The 25,188-nt window shown below is 41.6% G+C and overlaps 2 protein-coding genes across 6 annotated transcripts in view; one reads left to right on the top strand and one right to left on the bottom strand.

The window, feature by feature from the left end:
* The window catches only part of LOC123733359 (NACHT, LRR and PYD domains-containing protein 3-like), a 440,446-nt gene that overhangs the window by 267,363 nt on the left and 147,895 nt on the right, over positions 1-25,188 (bottom strand). The gene's annotated exons all lie outside the window — the stretch shown is intronic.
* LOC123727775 (NACHT, LRR and PYD domains-containing protein 3) overlaps positions 9,433-25,188 on the top strand; it is a 39,435-nt gene continuing 23,679 nt past the window's right edge. For 4 of the 5 annotated variants that reach the window (XR_014391560.1, XR_014391558.1, XM_082972282.1 and 1 more), the window contains exons 1-5: positions 9,433-9,704; positions 10,129-10,227; positions 23,979-24,095; positions 24,400-24,484; positions 24,614-24,842. Coding sequence is in view for 2 of the 5 variants with exons in the window: in XM_082972282.1 (XP_082828408.1) it covers positions 10,145-10,227; positions 23,979-24,095; positions 24,400-24,484; positions 24,614-24,842 (514 nt within the window). In the remaining 3 variants the exon portion in view is untranslated. The other variant, XR_014391559.1, reaches the window with a different exon arrangement.

Here is a 25,188-nt window from a genome sequence, read left to right as displayed (position 1 = left end):
CAGTCTTCTCTCTCTGCCTGTGAAGACAAAATGATGACTGAGTGTCATCCAGTCTTCTCTCTCTCTGCCTGTCATGACACAATGATGAATGAGTGTTATCCAGTCTTCTCTTTCTCTGTATTTGATGTCACAATGATGACTGAGTTGTATCCAGTCTTCTCTCTCTCTCTGTCTGTGATGACACAATGATGACTGAGTGTTATCCAGTCTTCTCTCTCTCTCTCTCTCTCTCTGTCTGTGAAGACACAATGATGACTGAGTGTTATCCAGTCTTCTCTCTCTGCCTGTGAAGACACAATGATGACTGAGTGTTATCCAGTCTTCTCTCTCTCTCTCTGCCTGTGAAGACACAATGATGACTGAGTGTTATCCAGTCTTCTCTCTCTCTCTCTCGCCTGTGAAGACACAATGATGACTGAGTGTTATCCAGTCTTCTCTCTCTCTCTGCCTGTGAAGACACAATGATGACTGAGTGTTATCCAGTCTTCTCTCTCTGCTCCATGTGAAGACACAATGATGACTGAGTGTTATCCAGTCTTCTCTCTTCTGCCTGTGAAGACACAATGATGACTGAGTGTTATCCAGTCTTCTCTCTTTGCCTGTGAAGACACAATGATGACTGAGTGTTATCCAGTCTTCTCTCTCTCTGCCTGTGATAGACACAATGATGACTGAAGTGTTATCCAGTCTTCTCTCTCTCTGCTTGTGATATCACAATGATGACTGAAGTGTTATCCAGTCTTCTCTCTCGCTCTCTGTCTGTGATGCCACTATAATGACTGAGTGTTATCCAGTCTTCTCTCTCTCTGTCTGTGATGACACAATGATGACTGACTGTTATCCAGTCTTCTCTCTCTCTCTGTCTGTGAAGACACAATGATGACAGTGTTATCCAGTCTTCTCTCTGACTGTGAAGACACAATGATGACTGAGTGTTATCCAGTCTTCTCTCTCTCTGCCTGTGAAGACACAATGATGACTGAGTGTTATCCAGTCTTCTCTCTCTCTGTCTGTGAAGACACAATGATGACAGTGTTATCCAGTCTTCTCTCTGACTGTGAAGACACAATGATGACTGAGTGTTATCCAGTCTTCTCTCTCTCTGCCTGTGAAGACACAATGATGACTGAGTGTTATCCAGTCTTCTCTCTCTGTCTGTGAAGACACAATGATGACTGAGTGTTATCCAGTCTTGTCTCTCTCTCTGTCTGTGAAGACACAATGATGACAGTGTTATCCAGTCTTCTCTCTGACTATGAAGACACACTGATGACTGAGTGTTATCCGGTCTTCTCTCTGACTGTGAAGACACAATGATGACTGAGTGTTATCCAGTCTTCTCTCTCTCTGTCTGTGAAGACACAATGATGACAGTGTTATCCAGTCTTCTCTCTGACTGTGAAGACACAATGATGACTGAGTGTTATCCAGTCTTCTCTCTCTCTGCCTGTGAAGACACAATGATGACTGAGTGTTATCCAGTCTTCTCTCTCTGTCTGTGAAGACACAATGATGACTGAGTGTTATCCAGTCTTGTCTCTCTCTCTGTCTGTGAAGACACAATGATGACAGTGTTATCCAGTCTTCTCTCTGACTATGAAGACACACTGATGACTGAGTGTTATCCGGTCTTCTCTCTGACTGTGAAGACACAATGATGACTGAGTGTTATCCAGTCCTCTCTCTCTCTTTCTCTCTCTCTGCGTGTGATGACACTATAATGACTGAGTGTTATCCAGTCTTCTCTCTCTCTGTCTGTCATGACACAATGATGACTGAGTGTTATCCAGTCTTCTCTCTCTGCCTGTGAAGACACAATGATGACTGAGTGTTATCCAGTCTTATCTCTCTCTCTGTCTGTGATGACACAATGATGACTGAGAGTTATCCAGTATTCTCTCTCTCTCCGCCTGTGAAGACACAATGATGACTGAGTGTTATCCAGTCTTCTCTCTCTCTCTCTCTGCCTGTGAAGACACAATGATGACTGTGTTATCCAGTCTTCTCTCTCTCTCTCTGCCTGTGAAGACACAATGATGACTGAGTGTTATCCAGTCTTCTCTCTCTCTCTCTGCATGTGAAGACACAATGATGACTGAGTGTTATCCAGTCTTCTCTCTCTCTCTCTCTGCCTGTGAAGACACAGATGACTTGAGTGTTATCCAGTCTTCTCTCTCTGTCAGTGAAGACACAATGATGACTGAGTGTTATCCAGTCTTCTCTCTCTGCCTGTGAAGACAAAATGATGACTGAGTGTTATCCAGTCTTCTCTCTCTCTGTCTGTGATGACACAATGATGACTGAGTGTTATCCAGTCTTCTCTCTCTCTCTCTGTCTGTGAAGACACAATGATGACTGAGTGTTATCCAGTCTTCTCTCTATCTCTCTGCCTGTGAAGACACAATGATGAATGAGTGTTATCCAGTCTTCTCTCTCTCTCTCTGCATGTGAAGACACAATGATGACTGAGTGTTATCCAGTCTTCTCTCTCTCTCTCTCTGCCTGTGAAGACACAGATGACTGAGTGTTATCCAGTCTTCTCTCTCTGTCTGTGAAGACACAATGATGACTGAGTGTTATCCAGTCTTCTCTCTCTGCCTGTGAAGACAAAATGATGACTGAGTGTTATCCAGTCTTCTCTCTCTCCGCCTGTGAAGACACAATGATGACTGAGTTTTATCCAGTCTTCTCTCTCTCTCTCTGTCTGTGATGACACTATGATGACTGATCGTTATCCAGTCTTCTCTCTCTCTGTCTGTGATGACACAATGATGACTGAGGGTTATCCAGTCTTCTCTCTCTCTCTCTGTCTGTGAAGACACAATGATGACTGAGTCTTATCCAGTCTTCTCTCTCTATGCCTGTGAAGACACAATGATGACTGAGTGTTATCCAGTCTTCTCTCTCTCTCTGCCTGTGAAGACACAATGATGACAGTGTTATCCAGTCTTCTCTCTGACTGTGAAGATACAATGATGACTGAGTGTTATCCAGTCTTCTCTCTATCTCTCTGCCTGTGAAGACACAATGATGAATGAGTGTTATCCAGTCTTCTCTCTCTCTCTCTGCATGTGAAGACACAATGATGACTGAGTGTTATCCAGTCTTCTCTCTCTCTCTCTCTCTGCCTGTGAAGACACAGATGACTGAGTGTTATCCAGTCTTCTCTCTCTGTCTGTGAAGACACAATGATGACTGAGTGTTATCCAGTCTTCTCTCTCTGCCTGTGAAGACAAAATGATGACTGAGTGTTATCCAGTCTTCTCTCTCTCCGCCTGTGAAGACACAATGATGACTGAGTTTTATCCAGTCTTCTCTCTCTCTCTCTGTCTGTGATGACACTATGATGACTGATCGTTATCCAGTCTTCTCTCTCTCTGTCTGTGATGACACAATGATGACTGAGTGTTATCCAGTCTTCTCTCTCTCTCTCTGTCTGTGAAGACACAATGATGACTGAGTGTTATCCAGTCTTCTCTCTCTCTGCCTGTGAAGACACAATGATGACTGAGTGTTATCCAGTCTTCTCTCTCTCTCTGCCTGTGAAGACACAATGATGACAGTGTTATCCAGTCTTCTCTCTGACTGTGAAGATACAATGATGACTGATTGTTATCCAGTCTTCTCTCTCTCTCTCTCTCTCTCTGCCTGTGAAGACAAAATGACGAATGAGTGTTATCCAGTCTTCTCTCTCTCTCTCTGCCTGTCAAGACACAATGATGACTGAGTGTTATCCAGTCTTCTCTCTCTTCCTGTGAAGACACAATGATGACTGAGTGTTATCCAGTCTTCTCTCTCTGCCTGTGAAGACACAATGATGACTGAGTGTTATCCAGTATTCTCTCTCTCTGCCTGTCATGACACAATGATGACTGAGTGTTATCCAGTCTTCTCTCTCTGCCTGTGAAGACACAATGATGACTGAGTGTTATCCAGTCTAATCTATCTCTCTGTCTGTGATCACACAATGATGACTGAGGGTTATACAGTCTTCTCTCTCTCTCTCTCTCTGCCTGTGAAGACACAATGATGACTGAGTGTTATCCAGTCTTCTCTCTCTCTCTCTCTCTGCCTGTGAAGACACAATGATGACTGAGTGTTATCCAGTCTTTCTCTCTCTCTCTGCCTGTGAAGACACAATGATGACTGAGTGTTTTCCAGTTCTCTCTCTGCCTGTGAAGACAGAATGATGACTGAGTGTTATCCAGTCTTCTCTCTCTCGCCTGTGAAGACACAATGATGACTGAGTGTCATCCAGTCTTCTCTCTCTCTGCCTGTCATGACACAATGATGACTGAGTGTTATCCAGTCTTCTCTTTCTCTGTATTTGATGTCACAATGATGACTGAGTTGTATCCAGTCTTCTCTCTCTCTCTGTCTGTGATGACACAATGATGACTGAGTGTTATCCAGTCTTCTCTCTCTGTCAGTGAAGACACAATGATGACTGAGTGTTATCCAGTCTTCTCTCTTTGCCTGTGAAGACACAATGATGACTGAGTGTTATCCAGTCTTCTCTCTTTGCCTGTGAAGACACAATGATGACTGAGTGTTATCCAGTCTTCTCTCTCTCTGCTTGTGATGTCACAATGATGACTGAGTGTTATCCAGTCTTCTCTCTCGCTCTCTGTCTGTGATGCCACTATAATGACTGAGTGTTATCCAGTCTTCTCTCTCTCTCTGTCTGTGATGACACAATGATGACTGACTGTTATCCAGTCTTCTCTCTCTCTCTGTCTGTGAAGACACAATGATGACAGTGTTATCCAGTCTTCTCTCTGACTGTGAAGACACAATGATGACTGAGTGTTATCCAGTCTTCTCTCTCTCTGCCTGTGAAGACACAATGATGACTGAGTGTTATCCAGTCTTCTCTCTCTGTCTGTGAAGACACAATGATGACAGTGTTATCCAGTCTTCTCTCTGACTATGAAGACACACTGATGACTGAGTGTTATCCGGTCTTCTCTCTGACTGTGAAGACACAATGATGACTGAGTGTTATCCAGTCCTCTCTCTCTCTCTCTCTCTCTCTGCCTGTGATGACACTATAATGACTGAGTGTTATCCAGTCTTCTCTCTCTCTGTCTGTCATGACACAATGATGACTGAGTGTTATCCAGTCTTCTCTCTCTGCCTGTGAAGACACAATGATGACTGAGTGTTATCCAGTCTTATCTCTCTCTCTGTCTGTGATGACACAATGATGACTGAGTGTTATCCAGTCTTCTCTCTCTCTCCGCCTGTGAAGACACAATGATGACTGAGTGTTATCCAGTCTTCTCTCTCTCTCTCTGCCTGTGAAGACACAATGATGACTGAGTGTTATCCAGTCTTCTCTCTCTCTCTCTGCCTGTGAAGACACAATGATGACTGAGTGTTATCCAGTCTTCTCTCTCTCTCTCTGCATGTGAAGACACAATGATGACTGAGTGTTATCCAGTCTTCTCTCTCTCTCTCTCTGCCTGTGAAGACACAGATGACTGAGTGTTATCCAGTCTTCTCTCTCTGTCTGTGAAGACACAATGATGACTGAGTGTTATCCAGTCTTCTCTCTCTGTCAGTGAAGACACAATGATGACTGAGTGTTATCCAGTCTTCTCTCTCTGCCTGTGAAGACAAAATGATGACTGAGTGTTATCCAGTCTTCTCTCTCTCTGCCTGTGAAGACACAATGATGACTGAGTGTTATCCAGTCTTCTCTCTCTCTGTCTTTGATGTCACAATGATGACTGAGTTTTATCCAGTCTTCTCTCTCTCTCTCTGTCTGTGATGACACTATGATGACTGATCGTTATCCAGTCTTCTCTCTCTCTGTCTGTGATGACACAATGATGACTGAGTGTTATCCAGTCTTCTCTCTCTCTCTCTGTCTGTGAAGACACAATGATGACTGAGTGTTATCCAGTCTTCTCTCTCTCTCTGCCTGTGAAGACACAATGATGACAGTGTTATCCAGTCTTCTCTCTGACTGTGAAGACACAATGATGACTGAGTGTTATCCAGTCTTCTCTCTCTCTCTCTCTCTCTCTCTCTGCCTGTGAAGACAAAATGACGACTGAGTGTTATCCAGTCTTCTCTCTCTCTCTCTGCCTGTGAAGACACAATGATGACTGAGTGTTATCCAGTCTTCTCTCTCTGCCTGTGAAGACACAATGATGACTGAGTGTTATCCAGTCTTCTCTCTCTGCCTGTGAAGACACAATGATGACTGAGTGTTATCCAGTCTTCTCTCTCTGCCTGTGAAGACACAATGATGACTGAGTGTTATCCAGTCTTCTCTCTCTCTGCCTGTGATGTCACAATGATGACTGAGTGTTATCCAGTCTTCTCTCTCTGCCTGTGAAGACACAATGATGACTGAGTGTTATCCAGTATTCTCTCTCTCTGCCTGTCATGACACAATGATGACTGAGTGTTATCCAGTCTTCTCTCTCTGCCTGTGAAGACACAATGATGACTGAGTGTTATCCAGTCTTCTCTCTCTCTGTCTGTCATGACACAATGATGACTGAGTGTTATCCAGTCTTCTCTCTCTGCCTGTGAAGACACAATGATGACTGAGTGTTATCCAGTCTTATCTCTCTCTCTGTCTGTGATGACACAATGATGACTGAGTGTTATCCAGTCTTCTCTCTCTCTCCGCCTGTGAAGACACAATGATGACTGAGTGTTATCCAGTCTTCTCTCTCTCTCTCTGCCTGTGAAGACACAATGATGACTGAGTGTTATCCAGTCTTCTCTCTATCTCTCTGCCTGTGAAGACACAATGATGAATGAGTGTTATCCAGTCTTCTCTCTCTCTCTCTGCATGTGAAGACACAATGATGACTGAGTGTTATCCAGTCTTCTCTCTCTCTCTCTCTGCCTGTGAAGACACAGATGACTGAGTGTTATCCAGTCTTCTCTCTCTGCCTGTGAAGACACAATGATGACTGAGTGTTATCCAGTATTCTCTCTCTCTGCCTGTCATGACACAATGATGACTGAGTGTTATCCAGTCTTCTCTCTCTGCCTGTGAAGACACAATGATGACTGAGTGTTATCCAGTCTAATCTATCTCTCTGTCTGTGATCACACAATGATGACTGAGGGTTATACAGTCTTCTCTCTCTCTCTCTCTCTGCCTGTGAAGACACAATGATGACTGAGTGTTATCCAGTCTTCTCTCTCTCTCTCTCTCTGCCTGTGAAGACACAATGATGACTGAGTGTTATCCAGTCTTTCTCTCTCTCTCTGCCTGTGAAGACACAATGATGACTGAGTGTTTTCCAGTTCTCTCTCTGCCTGTGAAGACAGAGATGACTGAGTGTTATCCAGTCTTCTCTCTCTGATTGTGAAGACACAATGATGACTGAGTGTTATCCAGTCTTCTCTCTCTGCCTGTGAAGACACAATGATGACTGAGTGTTATCCAGTCTTCTCTCTCTGCCTGTGAAGACAAAATGATGACTGAGTGTCATCCAGTCTTCTCTCTGCCTGTCATGACACAATGATGACTGAGTGTTATCCAGTCTTCTTTTTCTCTGTATTTGATGTCACAATGATGACTGAGTTGTATCCAGTCTTCTCTCTCTCTCTGTCTGTGATGACACAATGATGACTGAGTGTTATCCAGTCTTCTCTCTCTCTCTCTCTCTCTCTCTGTCTGTGAAGACACAATGATGACAGTGTTATCCAGTCTTCTCTCTGACTGCGAAGACACAATGATTACTGAGAGTTATCCAGTCTTCTCTCTCTCTCTCTGCCTGTGAAGACACAATGATGACTGAGTGTAATCCAGTCTTCTCTCTCTCTCTCTCTGCCTGTGAAGACACAATGATGACTGAGTGTTATCCAGTCTTCTCTCTCTCTCTCTGCCTGTGAAGACACAATGATGACTGAGTGTTATCCAGTCTTCTCTCTCTCTCTCTGCCTGTGAAGACACAATGATGACTGAGTGTTTTCCAGTTTTCTCTCTCTGCCTGTGAAGACACAGATGACTGAGTGTTATCCAGTCTTCTCTCTCTGTCTGTGAAGACACAATGATGACTGAGTGTTATCCAGTCTTCTCTCTCTCTGTCTTTGATGTCACAATGATGACTGAGTTTTATCCAGTCTTCTCTCTCTCTCTCTGTCTGTGATGACACTATGATGACTGATCGTTATCCAGTCTTCTCTCTCTCTGTCTGTGATGACACAATGATGACTGAGTGTTATCCAGTCTTCTCTCTCTCTCTCTGTCTGTGAAGACACAATGATGACATTGTTATCCAGTCTTCTCTCTCTCTGCCTGTGAAGACACAATGATGACTGAGTGTTATCCAGTCTTCTCTCTCTCTCTGCCTGTGAATACACAATGATGACTGAGTGTTATCCAGTCTTCTCTTTCTGCTTATGAAGACACAATGATGACTGAGTGTTATCAAGTCTTCTCTCTCTCTGTCTGTGAAGACACAATGATGACCTTCTCAAATTGCACCTTAAAATGGAGCCCTATTGGCCCTGGTCAAAGTTGTACACTACAGTATGTAGGGAATAGGGTGTTTTAGAGCTCTGGTCAAAGTAGTGCACTACAGTATGTATGGAATAGGGTGCTATAGAGCTCTGGTCATAGTAGTACACTACAGTATGTAGGGAATAGGGTGTTATAGAGCTCTGGACAAAGTATTGCACAATATAGGGAATAGGGTGTTATAGAGCTCTGGTCTAAAGTATTGCACAATATAGGGAATTGGTTCCCACTTGGGACAGAGCTCAGGCTTGAATCACTGGTCCTGGAGACTGCTAGTTGTTCATACGTTATTGTTTTTAATGATTAACCGTGAAATGCAGTGGGCTGAATCAGGGTCACACAGTGTTTGTTGGTAGTCTTAAAGAAATATCTACTTTGAAACAAAGGTCTGGACCTCACACACATGGTTATGGGCTTAATGAAAGAAGACACTTGTACCATGTCAGATATACAGTTGAAATGTATTACAATTAGAGATGCATCCCAATATCACACTTTATATACATCACAGAAGACTGAACTATAACAAAAACATTTTACATAGAAACATCAGATTTTCGGCCTTAAAAAACAATTAATGTTTATTAATTATGAAGTTAGATAAAATATGAATAACATTCCCCCATGAGGTCACTAGGTAATCTGACCTCAGGAAAGGACTCCAGGTAATAATGATAATATATGAATAACATTCCACCATGAGGTCACTAGGTAATCTGACTGCAGGAAAGGACTCCAGGTAATAATGATAAAATATGAATAACATTCCACCATGAGGTCACTAGGTAATCTGACTGCAGGAAAGGACTCCAGGTAATAATGATAAAATATGAATAACATTCCACCATGAGGTCACTAGGTAATCTGACTGCAGGAAAGGACTCCAGGTAATAATGATAAAATATGAATTACATTCCACCATGAGGTCACTAGGTAATCTGACTGCAGGAAAGCGGTAGCTACACAGAGATGTTATTGGAAACCCATGGCTTTTCTCGAAAACAGGTTTAACTGGTTTTCTGATTATGCTGACATGGGGTCAGTGCCTCTAAACTTTAACAGAACTGTTGGAATCCTACATTAATCAGTAACAGAAAGTACACAAAGTGTCTTGACATTGGGGAGGTGAATAAACCGTTCCCAAGGTTTCTCAACACAAAGGAAATTCTCACTAATTTGACATGTTCTGGTTTTGAATTCAGGCTGCAAGGTAAGGATCCTACCAGGGATTATTTATGTGTGATGTTGGTAGAATGTTGTAGATACAGAGTCACTTGTCATCAGAAAGGTGCTCTCTCAGCAGAACGGAAAATATTGAATTGACTTGACATGTTCTGGTTGTGAATTCGGTCTACAAGGTAAGACTCTTCCCAGGGATTATTGTAAAGTGTGTAGGGACATTAAATGTATGGTTTTATTTTAGTATAGTGAATGACAGTAAAACACTCAGATCTAACAGTCCATTTCACCTGGGACAGCTACGTGACAGTTCAATCATACAAAATGTCGCTAACTGGGCGTAGGCAATATAATAAAAAAGCATGTTGTTCATATTTTCGTATATTGTGGTTATTTTACCATTTCTATATCTTTTAATGTATTATAGTTCAATGACATGTTGGATCTCTATTTAGGGGTCAGTGCTCGAAAATGAGTCTCTCTGGGGAGAGAGAGGAGGGGGGCCCTGCCTCTAAAATGACACTCTCGGGCGAACATGACCCCGAAGCTAAGAGGTGAGATTACAATTTTGTTTATTAATTAATGAAGAGTTTATATCCAAAACGCTATATCCATAATTTCTTCACATTTGGGTTTTTTCATCAGAAATTAAGGCTTCTGGGTACCTTCATGTGTGTGTAAAATATTACTGTTCTAAGATTCATAGATTTTAGTGTCTGATATTTTGTCCTAAACGTCAACTGAGCGGCGCAGAGACACCATTCAAATGTGTGCAGACTCGTTACAACTCCATCTGTAAACACAAAGTGATTTTGTCCGTCTGTGACCAAGAGAGTGGTCTTAGTTAAATTCTATGAAATTATTTAGTATTTTTTTCATTTTGGGGGCTGAACATCACAGCGAATATTGTTACATCACAGCAAGATGAAACTAATATTGTTACATTGTCTAGATTCTCCCGTTTCATTTGATCGATAGAGCCCCACAGTGGAGGTGTTATAATACCCATAACACCTAGTGGTCAAACAGGGAAATGGTTCCAATAGTTTTATAGAGCCCCACAGTGGAGGTGTCATAATACCCATAACACCTAGCGGTCAAACAGGGAAATGGTTCCAAAAGTTTTATACAGCCCCACAGTGGAGGTGTCATAATACCCATAACACCTAGCGGTCAAACAGGGAAATGGTTCCAATAGTTTTATAGAGCCCCACAGTGGAGGTGTCATAATACCCATAACACCTAGCGGTCAAACAAGGAAATGGTTCCAATAGTTTTATAGAGCCCCACAGTGGAGGTGTCATAATACCCATAACATCTAGTGGTCAAACAGGGAAATGGTTCCAATAGTTTTATAGAGCCCCACAGTGGAGGTGTCATAATACCCATAAAACCTAGTGGTCAAACAGGGAAATGGTTCCAATAGTTTTATAGAGCCCCACAGTGGAGGTGTCATAATACCCATAACACCTAGTGGTCAAATAGGGAAATGGTTCCAATAGTTTTATAGAGCCCCACAGTGGAGGTGTCATAATACCCATTACACCTAGTGGTCAAACAGGGAAATGGTTCCAATAGTTTTATACAGCCCCACAGTGGAGGTGTCATAATACCCATAACACCTAGCGGTCAAACAAGGAAATGGTTCCAATAGTTTTATAGAGCCCCACAGTGGAGGTGTCATAATACCCATAACACCTAGTGGTCAAACAGGGAAATAGTTCCAATAGTTTTATAGAGCCCCACAGTGGAGGTGTCATAATACCCATAACACCTAGTGGTCAAACAGGGAAATGGTTCCAATAGTTTTATAGAGCCCCACAGTGGAGGTGTAATAATACCCATAACACCTAGTGGTCAAACAGGGAAATGGTTCCAATAGTTATATAGAGCCCCACAGTGGAGGTGTTATAGTACCCATAACACCTAGTGGTCAAACAGGGAAATGGTTCCAATAGTTTTATAGAGCCCCACAGTGGAGGTGTCATAATACCCATAACACCTAGTGGTCAAACAGGGAAATGGTTCCAATAGTTTTATAGAGCCCCACAGTGGAGGTGTCATAATACCCATAACACCTAGTGGTCAAACAGGGAAATGGTTCCAATAGTTTTATAGAGCCCCACAGTGGAGGTGTCATAATACCCATAACACCTAGTGGTCAAACAGGGAAATGGTTCCAATAGTTTTATACAGCCCCACAGTGGAGGTGTCATAATACCCATAACACCTAGTGGTCAAACAGGGAAATGGTTCCAATAGTTTTTCCAATAAAAAACATGAGCTGTCGCACACCCAGATAATTTTTATTTATGTGGAGGTTCTGACTAATGGCTAAACTATGAACTATAAAAAATAGAGTCCCACACTCCATATATAAACTCCCAGTAATTTATTGGGTATTTACCAACGTTTCAGCATCACTGTTCCTTCTTCAGGGTGATGTCATGAATACTTCAACCAGGTTATGTAGACAAACAGTGCAATTAGTGCAACCAATGGCAATAGTGAGGGGTGTGTCATAATTGTTAAGTTAAATAGAATGAATTGAGTGAAACTGTTAAAAAACTATAGTTTATGGCATATTAAATATATTAGGCTATTAGGCTAAGAATATATTAGGCTAAGAATATATCCATTTAAAGAGAGAATTATTCAAAAGAATGCCCTGAGATCAAAGTCAATATTCAGACCACTAGGGGCCCATGTTTTTAGACAGGATATCCAGTAAGCCTCCCTTTGTAGTAGTAGGATCTCCATGTTACCTCCTCTCCTTGGTGGAGCAACATGCTCAATGCCTGTGTATTTGAGGGAGGAGATTGGATGGGTAGCTTCAACAAAGTGAGCTGCTACTGGATAGTCAATGTTCTGACACCTGATTGAGCTGCGGTGTTCAGCTATGCGCTGTTTTAATTGTCTTTTCGTTTGTCCTACGTAGGCTTCCACATGAAAAGGTGTTGAGATAGATTATTCCCTTGGTCTTGCATGAGGTGATCCCTCTAACAGGGATTTTTCTACCTGTATGTTGATGTCTGAAGATGGATGTTTTTATAGTGCTGTTGCACTGTGCGCATGAGCCACGTTTGTAGTTCCCATTTGGAATGGGTGTCAAGAGTGTCTGAATGGGCTCAGGGGGCAGGTCAGATCTCACCAAGATATCTCCAATATTGTGACCACGCTTATAGACCACCAGTGGGGGTTCCTTATAGACCACCAGTGGGGGTTCCTTACAGACCACCAGTGGGGGTTCCTTATAGACCACCAGTGGGGGTTCCTTATAGACAACAAGTTGGGGTTCCTTATAGACCACCAGTGGGGGTTCCTTATAGACCACCAGTGGGGGTTCCTTATAGACCACCAGTGGGGGTTCCTTATAGACCACAAGTGGGGGTTCCTTATAGACAACCAGTGGGGGTTCCTTATAGACCTCCAGTGGGGGTTCCTTATAGAACACCAGTTGGGGTTCCATATAGAGCACCAGTGGGGGTTCCTTATAGACCACCAGTGGGGGTTCCTTATAGACCACAAGTGGGGGTTCCTTACAGACCACCAGTGGGGGTTCCTTACAGACCACCAGTGGGGTTCCTTATAGACCACCAGTGGGGGTTCCTTATAGACCACCAGTGGGGGTCCCTTATAGACCACCAGTGGGGTTCCTTATAGACCACCAGTGGGGTTCCTTATAGACCACCAGTGGGGGTTCCTTATAGACCACCAGTGGGAGTTCCTTATAGATCACCAGTGGGGGTTCCTTATAGACCACCAGTGGGGGTTCCTTATAGACCACCAGTGGGGGTTCCTTATAGACCACCAGTGGGGGTTCCTTATAGACTACCAGTGGGTGTTCCTTATAGACCACCAGTGGGGGTTCCTTGAAGAGGTGTGCGTTTATTTTTGTCTGATTGTAGAATATTCCAGTGCTTTTTCAGTATTGCTATCTATCAGAATACTTGGTGTACTTGGTGCAAAAGACGGTTGTTTTTCTTCTTTGGTTGAGTTGTTAGTAATTCCCCTCTTGGTTTTTTAGATATTTTCATCATTGCAGCATCAAGAGTTCTGTCCTTTTAGCCTCTCATTTTGAATTTATCTGTAACTTCTTAGCATTGCTGTCAAAATCCAAAAGTTTTTCTACCATACAGCTTTCGCATAGGGAATTGTAGTAACACTTAAAATAAGGGATGTGTTTTGTGTAGGATGGGGTGGTGCGGCAGTCCTTGTGGGCAAATTTTGTCATCAAAGTCTGTCATTTTCTGGATTTATGGTGTTTACAAGACAACTGTGAACTGGGAAGTTCGAATTATGACATCAGTGATCTTCAGGTCGGAGCTCTAGAAAGAGGCCCAAGTCCCCCACTTGGAATTTCGAGTTGGATGACCGTTCAAACCGTATTTTCTCAGTCGGAGCTCATTTTTTTCAGAGTTTCTAGTTGTCCTGAACTCACTGAAGTCGGAGATTTCCCAGTTTCCAGTTGTTTTGAACGAAGCAGAAGTCATGCTGGATTCACAGCACGGCCAATTTATTCAACCTTTTCTGTCCCATGGTGTTGCATGTGAATGTTTATCCTTTTAAGCTTGGAAAAGAGACCCTTAAACTCAGAATTGGACCACACACCCTCTCCACTGAATTGCTGGCTAGTGACTGCTTTGCAATGCGTGCAGTTAGCCACTAATTCCTTCCAAACCACTCATTGCTAGCTAAGATTTTGAACGTATGATGTTGACATGATCAGTCCAATCAAAGCTAAGGTAGATGTGATTTGACAATTTTATCTGTGGCCAATGACCTTGAGCCTTTTGGATGGGCACTTCTAATGTAACTCTATGGCAGCACCCAATGGGCTGGAATTCTCGAGCTCTCCCTGTAGATTTTGCGGTGACGTAGTGTCTCCATGAGTGACAGAACACCAAGCCAATCAAGGCGCAACTACAGAACATTACCAACCCCTACGCTCAGTATTTTCCTCTGGCTGCCCCTCCACCACAGAAAGCACTGAGCTAGGCTGAAACACCTGCATTTAGGAGCTGCCTAACTCAAGACAACAACAAAAAAGCATGTTTGTATGCAGCTTTATTATTATTTGTTTTACATTGTATGCAAACTAATATGTGACACGTATTAACTAGGCAAGTCAGTACAAATTCTTATTTACAATGATGCCTACCCCGGCCAAACCCGGACGACGCTGGGCCAATTGTGTGCCTCCCTATGGGACTCCCAATCACGGACGGATTCGAACCAGGTACTGGCAGTGTGTTAGAAGACTGTGCCAGTCGGGTGCCAATGTATATTGTATGTTGACTTTGACATTTTGTGGCTTTCTGATTTACAATATAAAAGAATATAAATATGAAGACTCGTATTTCACTTACCAGTCTAATGTAACGTTAGCAGGTAACGTTAGCATCCTCTCCTTTAGCTGTTGTCTCAAAAAAATGTATGCAAGAATATCATCAAAAATCTCTATACTTGGACATTGATTTAGCTTTTCCAGTATTAGTAGCCATATTGTAAGTTCAAAATTGGCAAAACACTTCGTTTTCATAACTTTCATAACTCACAGATATGCGTAACGCGCTTCGCCATATATTTGCATAAATGGCCTAAAGGAATTAGCCTCCTGGCGCGCAAGGTAAGCAATTGTGGTGGGATAGGTGGGGCAGGTTTGAGACTGATCTAAGGAATTAACAAGAAAAATACACTTTATTTCTCAGCTGCCTCACCAATGTCTGTATGTGAATAAATAACTTTTAATTGCTAAATATTTCCAATAGATGGGAGTATCAGACCACAAAGCATCAGTTATAGGCTACAAGCAGCAATATGATTGACATAAAATAGCATGCAACCCCAGACTATATGTCCCATGATTTTCTAAAATGGTCACTCATTACTTTAGTTCGCTATATATCTCGTATTAGGCCTGTGTTGCTTTCGGGAGAACAAAAATATTCTGACAATAGCAGGTATTGAACCCTGGTAAATAATCACTACTCAGAACCTCAACCTCAGTATACATGCATTATAAAAAAATCATCTTAATATTTTATATTGGGAGTAAACAACCTCAACATTGGAATAGAAAGACAAGTTTAAATTACATCACGCATTTAGCAAATTTACCTCAACATGCCCCTCGCGAAGGCAGAGTGATGACACAAGCTTTTTAGTGGGGCTGAGTTGACTACTAGCAAGAGAAGGCAGAGCGGCTTGATGCTGGCTGATGAATTTCACTATCAATGTACAAGGAAAATACGTTTTTCTCAACCAGAGGTGACTGAATGAATGTTCAGGCTTATCGATAATCGTTATAGTAATGAAGTATAATTTCAAAACATGAGCATAAAAACAGGTAATAATTAACATGAATCATCATTATATTACGTCACAGTAATCTATTAAATGCTTTTTCAGTCCTTCCTCTTGCGTTAGCAGTGTGGAAAGGGACAGAAAGAAGAGCACACAGGAGTTTTCCTGTGAGGGGGAGTGGTGATGTATCAAGGAAGAAAACTAAATTAATCTTCTGAAATGTCATTTGTGGGCTTATGTTGCCATCTATTGGAATTCTGTAGCAACTGCAGTAGTGCTGAATAATGTGTAATTCCTTACTAAAGTAGTAATTACTCAGAATTGCAAAATATACAATTTTCTAGTTCATTTTACCACCTACAACCACAAAATAAAAATGTATTGCATAACAAACAATGAAGCTGACATAAACCAAAAACATCATACATTTAGTTAACCTCTGTAGGGTCGGCGGGACGAAATTGTCCCACCTACGTAACAGCCAGTGGAATCCTGTGGCGCGTTATTCAAATACCTTAGAAATGCTATTACTTCAATTTCTCAAACGTATGACTATTTTACACCATTTTAAAGACAAGGCTCTCGTTAACTTCTTGGGGCTATGTGGGACGCTAGCGTGCCACCCGTGGTGCACCCTATCAACAGCAGGTGCATTTCAAGAGCGGCAAATTTGAAACCAAATAAATGTCAAAATTCAAATTTTTCAAACATACAACTATCTTACACCCTTTGAAAGATAAACATCTCCTTAATCTAACCACGTTGTCCGATTTCAAAAAGGTTTTACGGCGAAAGCATAAAGTTAGATTATGTTAGGAGAGTACATTGACAATAGCTGTGTGTAATGTTTTGTCAATTCAAAAACAGGGTCACCAAAACCATAAAACCAGCTAAAATGATGCACTAACCTTTTACAATCTCCATCAGATGACACTCCTAGGACATTATGTTAGACAATGCATGCATTTTTAGTTCTATCAAGTTCATAATTATATCCAAAAACAGCGTTTTACTATGGCATTGATGTTGAGGAAATCGTTTCCCTCCAATAACCGGCAGTCAAGTCAGCACCACAAATTAAATAATTAAAATTAGAAAACATTGGTAAAATATTATATTGTCATCTAAAGAATTATAGATTTACATCTCTTGAACGCAATCAACTTGCCAGATTTAAAAATAACCTTACTGGGAAATCACACTTTGCAATAATCTGAGCACTGCGCCCAGAAAAATACGCGTTGCGATACAGACTAGCCGCCATGTTGGGGAGATCTAAAATCGAAAATACTATGTAAATAATCCATTACCTTTGATTCTCTTCATCAGATGTCACTTCCAGGTATCATAGGTCCATAACGAATGTAGTTTTGTTCAAAAAAGCTCATCATTTATGTCCAAAAATCTCCGTCTTGTTAGCACATGATCTAAGCCCGCCGGACTTCTCGTCATGAACGAGGGGAAAAAATATATTTACGTTCGTTCAAACATGTCAAACGTTGTATAGCATAAATCATTAGGGCCTTTTTTAACCAGAACATGAATAATATTCAAGGTGGACGAATGCATTCTCTTTTATAACGTATTGGAACGAGGGTACCCAACATGAACTCGCGCGCCAGAGTCTAATCGGCCATCACCGTTCCATGGCTCTTGTTCGGTCAGATCTCACAGTAAAAGACTCAAAACACTTTGTAAAGGCTGGTGACATCTAGTGGAAGCAATAGGAAGTGCCAAAACATTAATCAACCCCTGTGTGTTTCAATGGCATAGGCTTAAAGGTAATTCAACACATCAGGTATCCACTTCCTGTCAGAAAATGTCTCAGGGTTTTGCCTGCCAAATGAGTTCTGTTATACTCACAGACACCATTCAAACAGTTTTAGAAACTTTAGGGTGTTTTCTATCCATATATAATAAGTATATGCATATTCTAGTTACTGGGTAGGATTAGTAACCAGATTAAATCGGGTACGTTTTTTTATCCAGCCGTGAAAATACTGCCCCCTAGCCCCAACAAGGACTATAGTATGTTTAGTCCACAGAGGTCTTAACCTACAGAATGACTATAGTATGCTTAGTCCACAGAGGTCTTAACCTACAGAAGGACTATAGTGTGTTGTAGATACTTTAGTCCACAGAGGTCTTAACCTACAGAATGACTATAGTATGCTTAGTCCATAGAGGTCTTAACCTACAGAAGGACTATAGTATGTTGTAGATACTTTAGTCTCCAGAGGTCTTAATCTACAGAAGGACTATAGTATGTTTAGTCCCAGAGGTCTTAACCTACAGAAGGACTATAGTATGTTTGGTCCCAGAGGTCTTAACCTACAGAAGGACTATAGTATGCTGTAGATACTTTTGTCCACAGAGGTCTTAACCTACAGAAGGACTATAGTATGTTGTAGATACTTTAGTCTCCAGAGGTCTTAATCTACAGAAGGACTATAGTATGTTTATTCCCAGAGGTCTTAACCTACAGAAGGACTATAGTATGTTTAGTCCCAGGGGTCTTAACCTAAAGAAGGACTATAGTATGTTTAGTCCCAGAGGTCTTAACCTACAGAAGGATAATAGTATGTTTAGTCGCCAGAGGTCTTAACCTAGAGGACTATTGTATATTATAGATACTTTAGTCCCAGAGGTCTTAACCTACAGAAGGACTATAGTATGTTTAGTCCCCAGAGGTCTTAACCTACAGAAGGACTACAGTATGTTGTAGATACTTCAGTCCCAGAGGTCTTAATCTACAGAAGGACTATAGTATGTTTAGTCCACAGAGGTCTTAACCTACAGAAGGACTATAGTATGTTTAGTCCCAGAGGTCTTAACCTACAGAAGGACTATAGTATGTTTAGTCCACAGAGGTCTTAAGCTACAGAAGGACTATAGTATGTTTAGTCCACAGAGGTCTTAACCTACAGAATGACTATAGTATGTTTAGTCCCAGAGGTCTTAACCTACAGAAGGACTATAGTATGTTTAGTCCACAGAGGTCTTAACCTACAGAAGGACTATAGTATGTTTAGTCCCAGAGGTCTTAACCTACAGAAGGACTATAGTATGTTTAGTCCCAGAGGTCTTAACCTACAGAAGGACTATAGTATGTTTAGTCCCAGAGGTCTTAACCTACAGAAGGACTATAGTATGTTATAGATACTTCAGTCCCCAGAGGTCTTAACCTACAGAAGGATTATAGTATGTTTTTGTTAAAAGTCATACTTTGGCTATTGGAGCCACATGTACTTCTTGTTCATTGACGTAAAAGGTTACTAGCTCACTATTCTCTAAACCAGTTGTGTTTAACCTGTTTATTATGTAGTAATGGTTTTAAATCAGTTATACCTACTGCACTTGAAATATCCACCCCTCCCAACTTGTTGTTTATTTTCCAATACCTAATATATTGGACATGTGTTATATAGCAATGTTTTAAAATAATTATATCTACTGCAGTTGAGTTATGCTTGCCCTGTCTCCCTAACTGTTGTTCAGGTTCCATTACTGTATTTGACCACTAGGTGGAGATATTGACCACAGTAGCCCTCACCCTGAGGACCAACCTGTATAATCTACCACACCCTCTCTCATTAGCACCACCAGCTGAAGAGAGTTTCTCCCTAATTGTCTTCCCCATGCCCTACATGAACTTGTCCATTCCCTTTGTGTGATTATTCTGAGGAAGGCCATTGAAAGCTGAAACATTAATCTTTCTAAACTTTTTCTTTTCAACAATTGCATTTTTTAGTTGCACCTCTATTCACATTGGTTGAGACAAATTACACGGTAGCCTACATGTAGCAAAACAGAACTCAATTGAACATGAAATGTATTTCAATATGTTTGAAAGAGGCTTATAGCTGCTGTTTAATGCAGTCATCTCAGGTTTTCATTTTAAGCATCATTTTATATGTCGCTTGTTTGTATCGAATGCAAAGACATTGACAACTTTGTATTTGTAGTCAACTTTGTTGTGAATTTATCGGTGGTCAGAGAGAGATGGATAAACCATGTAATTCTATGTTTAGATCTTCTGTGTATAAAGTCACGCGGAAGGGTAAAAAAGCATCTAACGACTCACTCAGCTGTTCTAGTGGTCTGAGACAGGAGGTAGATTACTCAGCTGTTCTAGTGGTCTGAGGCAGGAGGTAGATTACTCAGCTGTTCTAGTGGTCTGAGGCAGGAGGTAGATTACTCAGCTGTTCTAGTGGTCTGAGACAGGAGGTAGATGACTCAGCTGTTCTAGTGGTCTGAGACAGGAGGTAGATTACTCAGCTGTTCTAGTGGTCTGAGACAGGAGGTAGATTACTCAGCTGTTCTAGTGGTCTGAGACAGGAGGTAAATTACTCAGCTGTTCTAGTGGTCTGAGGGAGGAGGTAGATTACTCAGCTGTTCTAGTGGTCTGAGACAGAAGGTAGATTACTCAGCTGTTCTAGTGGTCTGAGACAGGAGGTAGATTACTCAGCTGTTCTAGTGGTCTGAGACAGGAGGTAGATTACTCAGCTGTTCTAGTGGTCTGAGACAGGAGGTAGATTACTCAGCTGTTCTAGTGGTCTGAGGCAGGAGGTAGATTACTCAGCTGTTCTAGTGGTCTGAGGCAGGAGGTAGATTACTCAGCTGTTCTAGTGGTCTGAGACAGGAGGTTGATTACGAGCATTTTCCAAGTGCAACGTTATTGATGGTTTTGGGAAACATCTCTTTTACGAATTCCATGCGGGTGACTGTTATCAGCACCTCACAACCCCAGGCTGAACATTCCACTCCCCATAGCCCACAACCAGAGCCTGAGAGTCTAGGGGAACCATAAACCTGCCTCTCCAACTCTCCCTGACCTGAGTGTGTTAACTCCTGGGCTACTTTATTCCCCTCTGGCTGGGTGTGGAGTCAGTGAGTCACAAACCAGTAAAATAGGTAGAGACGGGTCGCTCTCTTTCAAGCTCTGAGATTTTACGATGTTCCTATGAAGGTTCTAACGATTCATTTAGCCTTCAGATGCTTTTGGGAAACCAGGCCCTGGATAGGAACATCTGCTAAATGACAAAAGTGTCAAATGTAAATGTTTTACAAACAGATCACATATACATTTCTTGAATAATTGTAAAAATATATATATATATTGATGTCACAAATGTATAATTTGTACATATCTTTATTAAAAATGTAGTACTATGTTATATGACTGTATAAAACCTAGCAGTACTACTGATTTCTCTGAGAGGGAGATAGATATATATTATTACTGTGTAAAACCTAGTAGTACTACTGATTTCTCTGAGAGTGAGATAGATATATATTATTACTGTGTAAAACCTAGCAGTACTACTGATTTCTCTGAGAGTGAGGCAGATATATATTATTACTGTGTAAAACCTAGCATTACTACTGATTTCTATGAGAGTGAGGCAGATATATATTATTACTGTGTAAAACCTTGCAGTACTACTGATTTCTCTGAGAGTGAGGCAGATATATATTATTACTGTATAAAACCTAGCAGTACTACTGATTTCTCTGAGAGTGAGGCAGATATATATTATTACTGTATAATACCTAGCAGTACTACAGATTTCTCTGAGAGTGAGGCAGATATATATTATTACTGTATAAAACCTAGCAGTACTACTGATTTCTCTGAGAGTGAGGCAGATATATATTATTACTGTATAATACCTAGCAGTACTACTGATTTCTCTGAGAGTGAGGCAGATATATATTATTACTGTATAATACCTAGCAGTACTACTGATTTCTCTGAGAGGGGCAGATATATATTATTACTGTGTAAAACCTAGCAGTACTACTGATTTCTCTGAGAGTGAGGCAGATATATATTATTACTGTATAATACCTAGCAGTACTACTGATTTCTCTGAGAGTGAGACCGATATATATTATTACTGTGCAAAACCTAGCAGTACTACTGATTTCTCTGAGAGTGAGGCAGGTATATATTATTACTGTGTAAAACCTAGCAGTACTACTGATTTCACTGAGAGTGAGGCAGATATTTATTATTACTGTGTAAAACCTAGCAGTACTACTGATTTCTCTGAGAGTGAGGCAGCTATATATACACTGCTCAAAACATTAAAGGGAACACTAAAATAACACATCCTAGAAATTAATGAATGAAATAATCGTATTAAATGCTTGTTTCTTTACATAGTTGAATATGCTGACAACAAAATCAGACAAAAATAATCAATGGAAATCCAATTTATCAACCCATGGAGGTCTGGATTTGGAGTCACACTCAAAATTAAAGTGGAAAACCACACTACAGGCTGATCCAACTTTGATGTAATGTCCTTAAAACAAGTCAAAATGAGGCTCAGTAGTGTGTGTAGCCTCCACATGCCTGTATGACCTCCCTACAATGCCTGGGCATGCTCCTGATGAGGTGGCGGATGGTCTCCTGAGGGATCTCCTCCCAGACCTGGACTAAAGCATCCACCAACTCCTGGACAGTCTGTGGTGCAACTTGGTGTTGGTGGATGGAGCGAGACATGATGTCCCAGATGTGCTCAATTGGATTCAGGTCTGGAGAACGGGCGGGCCAGTCCATAGCATCAATGCATTCCTCTTGCAGGAACTGCTGACACACTCCAGCCACATGAGGTCTAGCATTGTCTTGCATTAGGAGGAACCCAGGGCCAACCGCACCAACATATGGTCTCACAAGGGGTCTGAGGATCTCATCTCGGTACCTAATGGCAGTCAGGCTACCTCTGGCGAGCACATGGAGGGCTGTGCGCCCCCCAAAGAAATGCCACCCCACACCATGACTGACCCACTGCCAAACCGGTCATGCTGGAGGATGTTGCAGGCAGCAGAACGTTCTCCACGGCGTCTCCAGACTGTCACGTCTGTCACATGTGCTCAGTGTGAACCTGCTTTCATCTGTGAAGAGCACAGGGTGCCAGTGGCGAATATGCCAATCTTGGTGTTCTCTGGCAAATGCCAAATGTCCTGCACGGTGTTGGGCTGTAAGCACAACCCCCACCTGTGGACGTCGGGCCCTCATACCACCGTCATGGAGTCTGTTTCAGACCGTTTGAGCAGACACATGCACATTTGTAGCCTGCTGGAGGTCATTTTGCAGGGCTCTGGCAGTGCTCCTCCTTGCACAAAGGCAGAGGTAGCGGTCCTGCTGCTGGGTTGTTGCCCTCCTACGGCCTCCTCCACGTCTCCTGATGTACTGTCCTGTCTCCTGGTAGCGCCTCCATGCTCTGGACACTACGCTGACAGACACAGCAAACCTTCTTGCCACAGCTCGCTTTGATGTGCCATCCTGGATGAGCTGCACTACCTGAGCCACTTGTGTGGGTTGTAGACTCCGTCTCATGCTACCACTAGAGTGAAAGCACCGACAGCATTCAAAAGTGACCAAAACATGAGCCAGGAAGCATAGGAACTGAGAAGTGGTCTGTGGTCACCACCTGCAGAACCACTCCTTTATTGGGGGTGTCTTGCTAATTGCCTATAATTTCCACCTGTTGTCTATTCCATTTGCACAACAGCATGTGAAATTTATTTTCAATCAGTGTTGCTTCCTAAGTGGACAGTTTGATTTCACAGAAGTGTGATTGACTTGGAGTTACATTGTGTTCCCTTTATTATTTTTTATTTTTTATTTATTCCCTTCATTTTTTTGAGCAGTGTATTATTACTGGGTAAAACCTAGCAGTTCTACTGATTTCTCTGAGACTGAGGCAGATATATAGCATTTAGCAAAAAAACATTATTTGTCTTTCTGAAATGAAACCATCAAGTGATAGATTTTAAACAAATGTCTGTCATTGAACAATCCCATGCTATGATTAGATAGTGAAAATACACACCAATCTCTTTCATCATTTCTTTAAACAATAAAGGCAAATTTACGAACATTTCTGTAAAGTGATATGTTGCGTTTTAGAATGAAAGTCTTCTTATGTTTCCCCATCTGAGCTCAGAGTAGATGAGAGACTTAATGTTTGTCTCTGTTGTGTTGAAGACCAATCAAGCAGGAGAGACCAGCCTCCCCTGTACTCAGCTGTGTGTCCATGAAGAGTGACCGGTCTATGTATCTTCCTATATACTTTAGAGAGGGAGACTTTTCTACTGAACAAAGGTAAGAAGAACTCATGGGTGATGGTCAGTGAGTTAAACAACACTGTCTCTAGTCATTTCTCCTCTCCCATTTTCCCATTTCTTTTTGTTGTTTTCATAATCCATAGGCTAATCCTTTTGTTCATTTACATAGTCCTAAAACAATGTTAAATAAACACAACATGCCCTTCGTGTGTGTGTGTGTGTGTGGGTGTGTGTGTGTGTGTGTGTGTGTGTGTGTGTGTGTGTGTGTGTGTGTGTGTGTGTGTGTGTGTGTGTGTGTGTGTGTGTGTGTGGTGGGGTGGAATCTCATGTTTTGTCCACAGAAACCAACGGGAGAGATCAGAGTCAGAGATTCTCAGTGGTCAGTCTTCCCAGAGTCATCAAACAGACCTGGCCTCCATATTCAGTGTATGTGGTCCTGTTATGTACATTTGTTTTTGTTTACCTCAAGTAAAGTTGATCTGTCAATCATTCGTGAATGTGTTAATGAGAAAGCATTTATTCTCTTGCTTAACTTATTTACTTGATTTATTTCAGTTGCTTGAAGAGAATATTATGACATTTGTGAAGAACGAGCTGAAGATGTTCAAGAGGATTCTTAGTCCAGAACTCCCAGAAGGCTTTGAGAGTCAGAAGCAGGATAAGGAAGTGGTGGATGCTGAAGATGAGAAGCTGGAGAGCAGTGCCAGAGAGGGGGCTCTGAAGATCACACTGCACGTCCTGAGGAAAATGAACCAGAAGGAGCTTGCTGACACACTGGAAAAATGTAAGATCTGTGTGCCTCATGTTGAATGCTGTTTTATAACATTTAAAAGCTGTAGCTAAAGTACAGCTAAAGTAGCTGTGTAACTCAATGATATTGTAGCAGCCTTAACACAACACCTAGTGACCTCATCAACTAGCAGCAGGGATGTGTTGTGGTGATTAATTTAGAGAGAGAGAGAGACAACATTAATAATACCATCAATAATACCAATAATAATATAATCAGTCACACCAGTCTGTAATGCATTATGAAAACATTTACACATTTACACAGTCAGTTAAGATAATAAATGTTTATAATTTAAAATGTTATAACAGTCCTACAATACTGTAGGCATTAAAACAGA

The sequence above is a fragment of the Salmo salar genome, unplaced genomic scaffold, assembly GCF_965601325.2.
Source record: "Salmo salar unplaced genomic scaffold, fSalSal1 ptg000619l, whole genome shotgun sequence".
Classification (NCBI taxonomy): Eukaryota; Metazoa; Chordata; class Actinopteri; order Salmoniformes; family Salmonidae; genus Salmo; species Salmo salar.
Note: the sequence above shows the minus strand (reverse complement) of the source record. Positions and strands in the feature narration are given on the sequence as shown.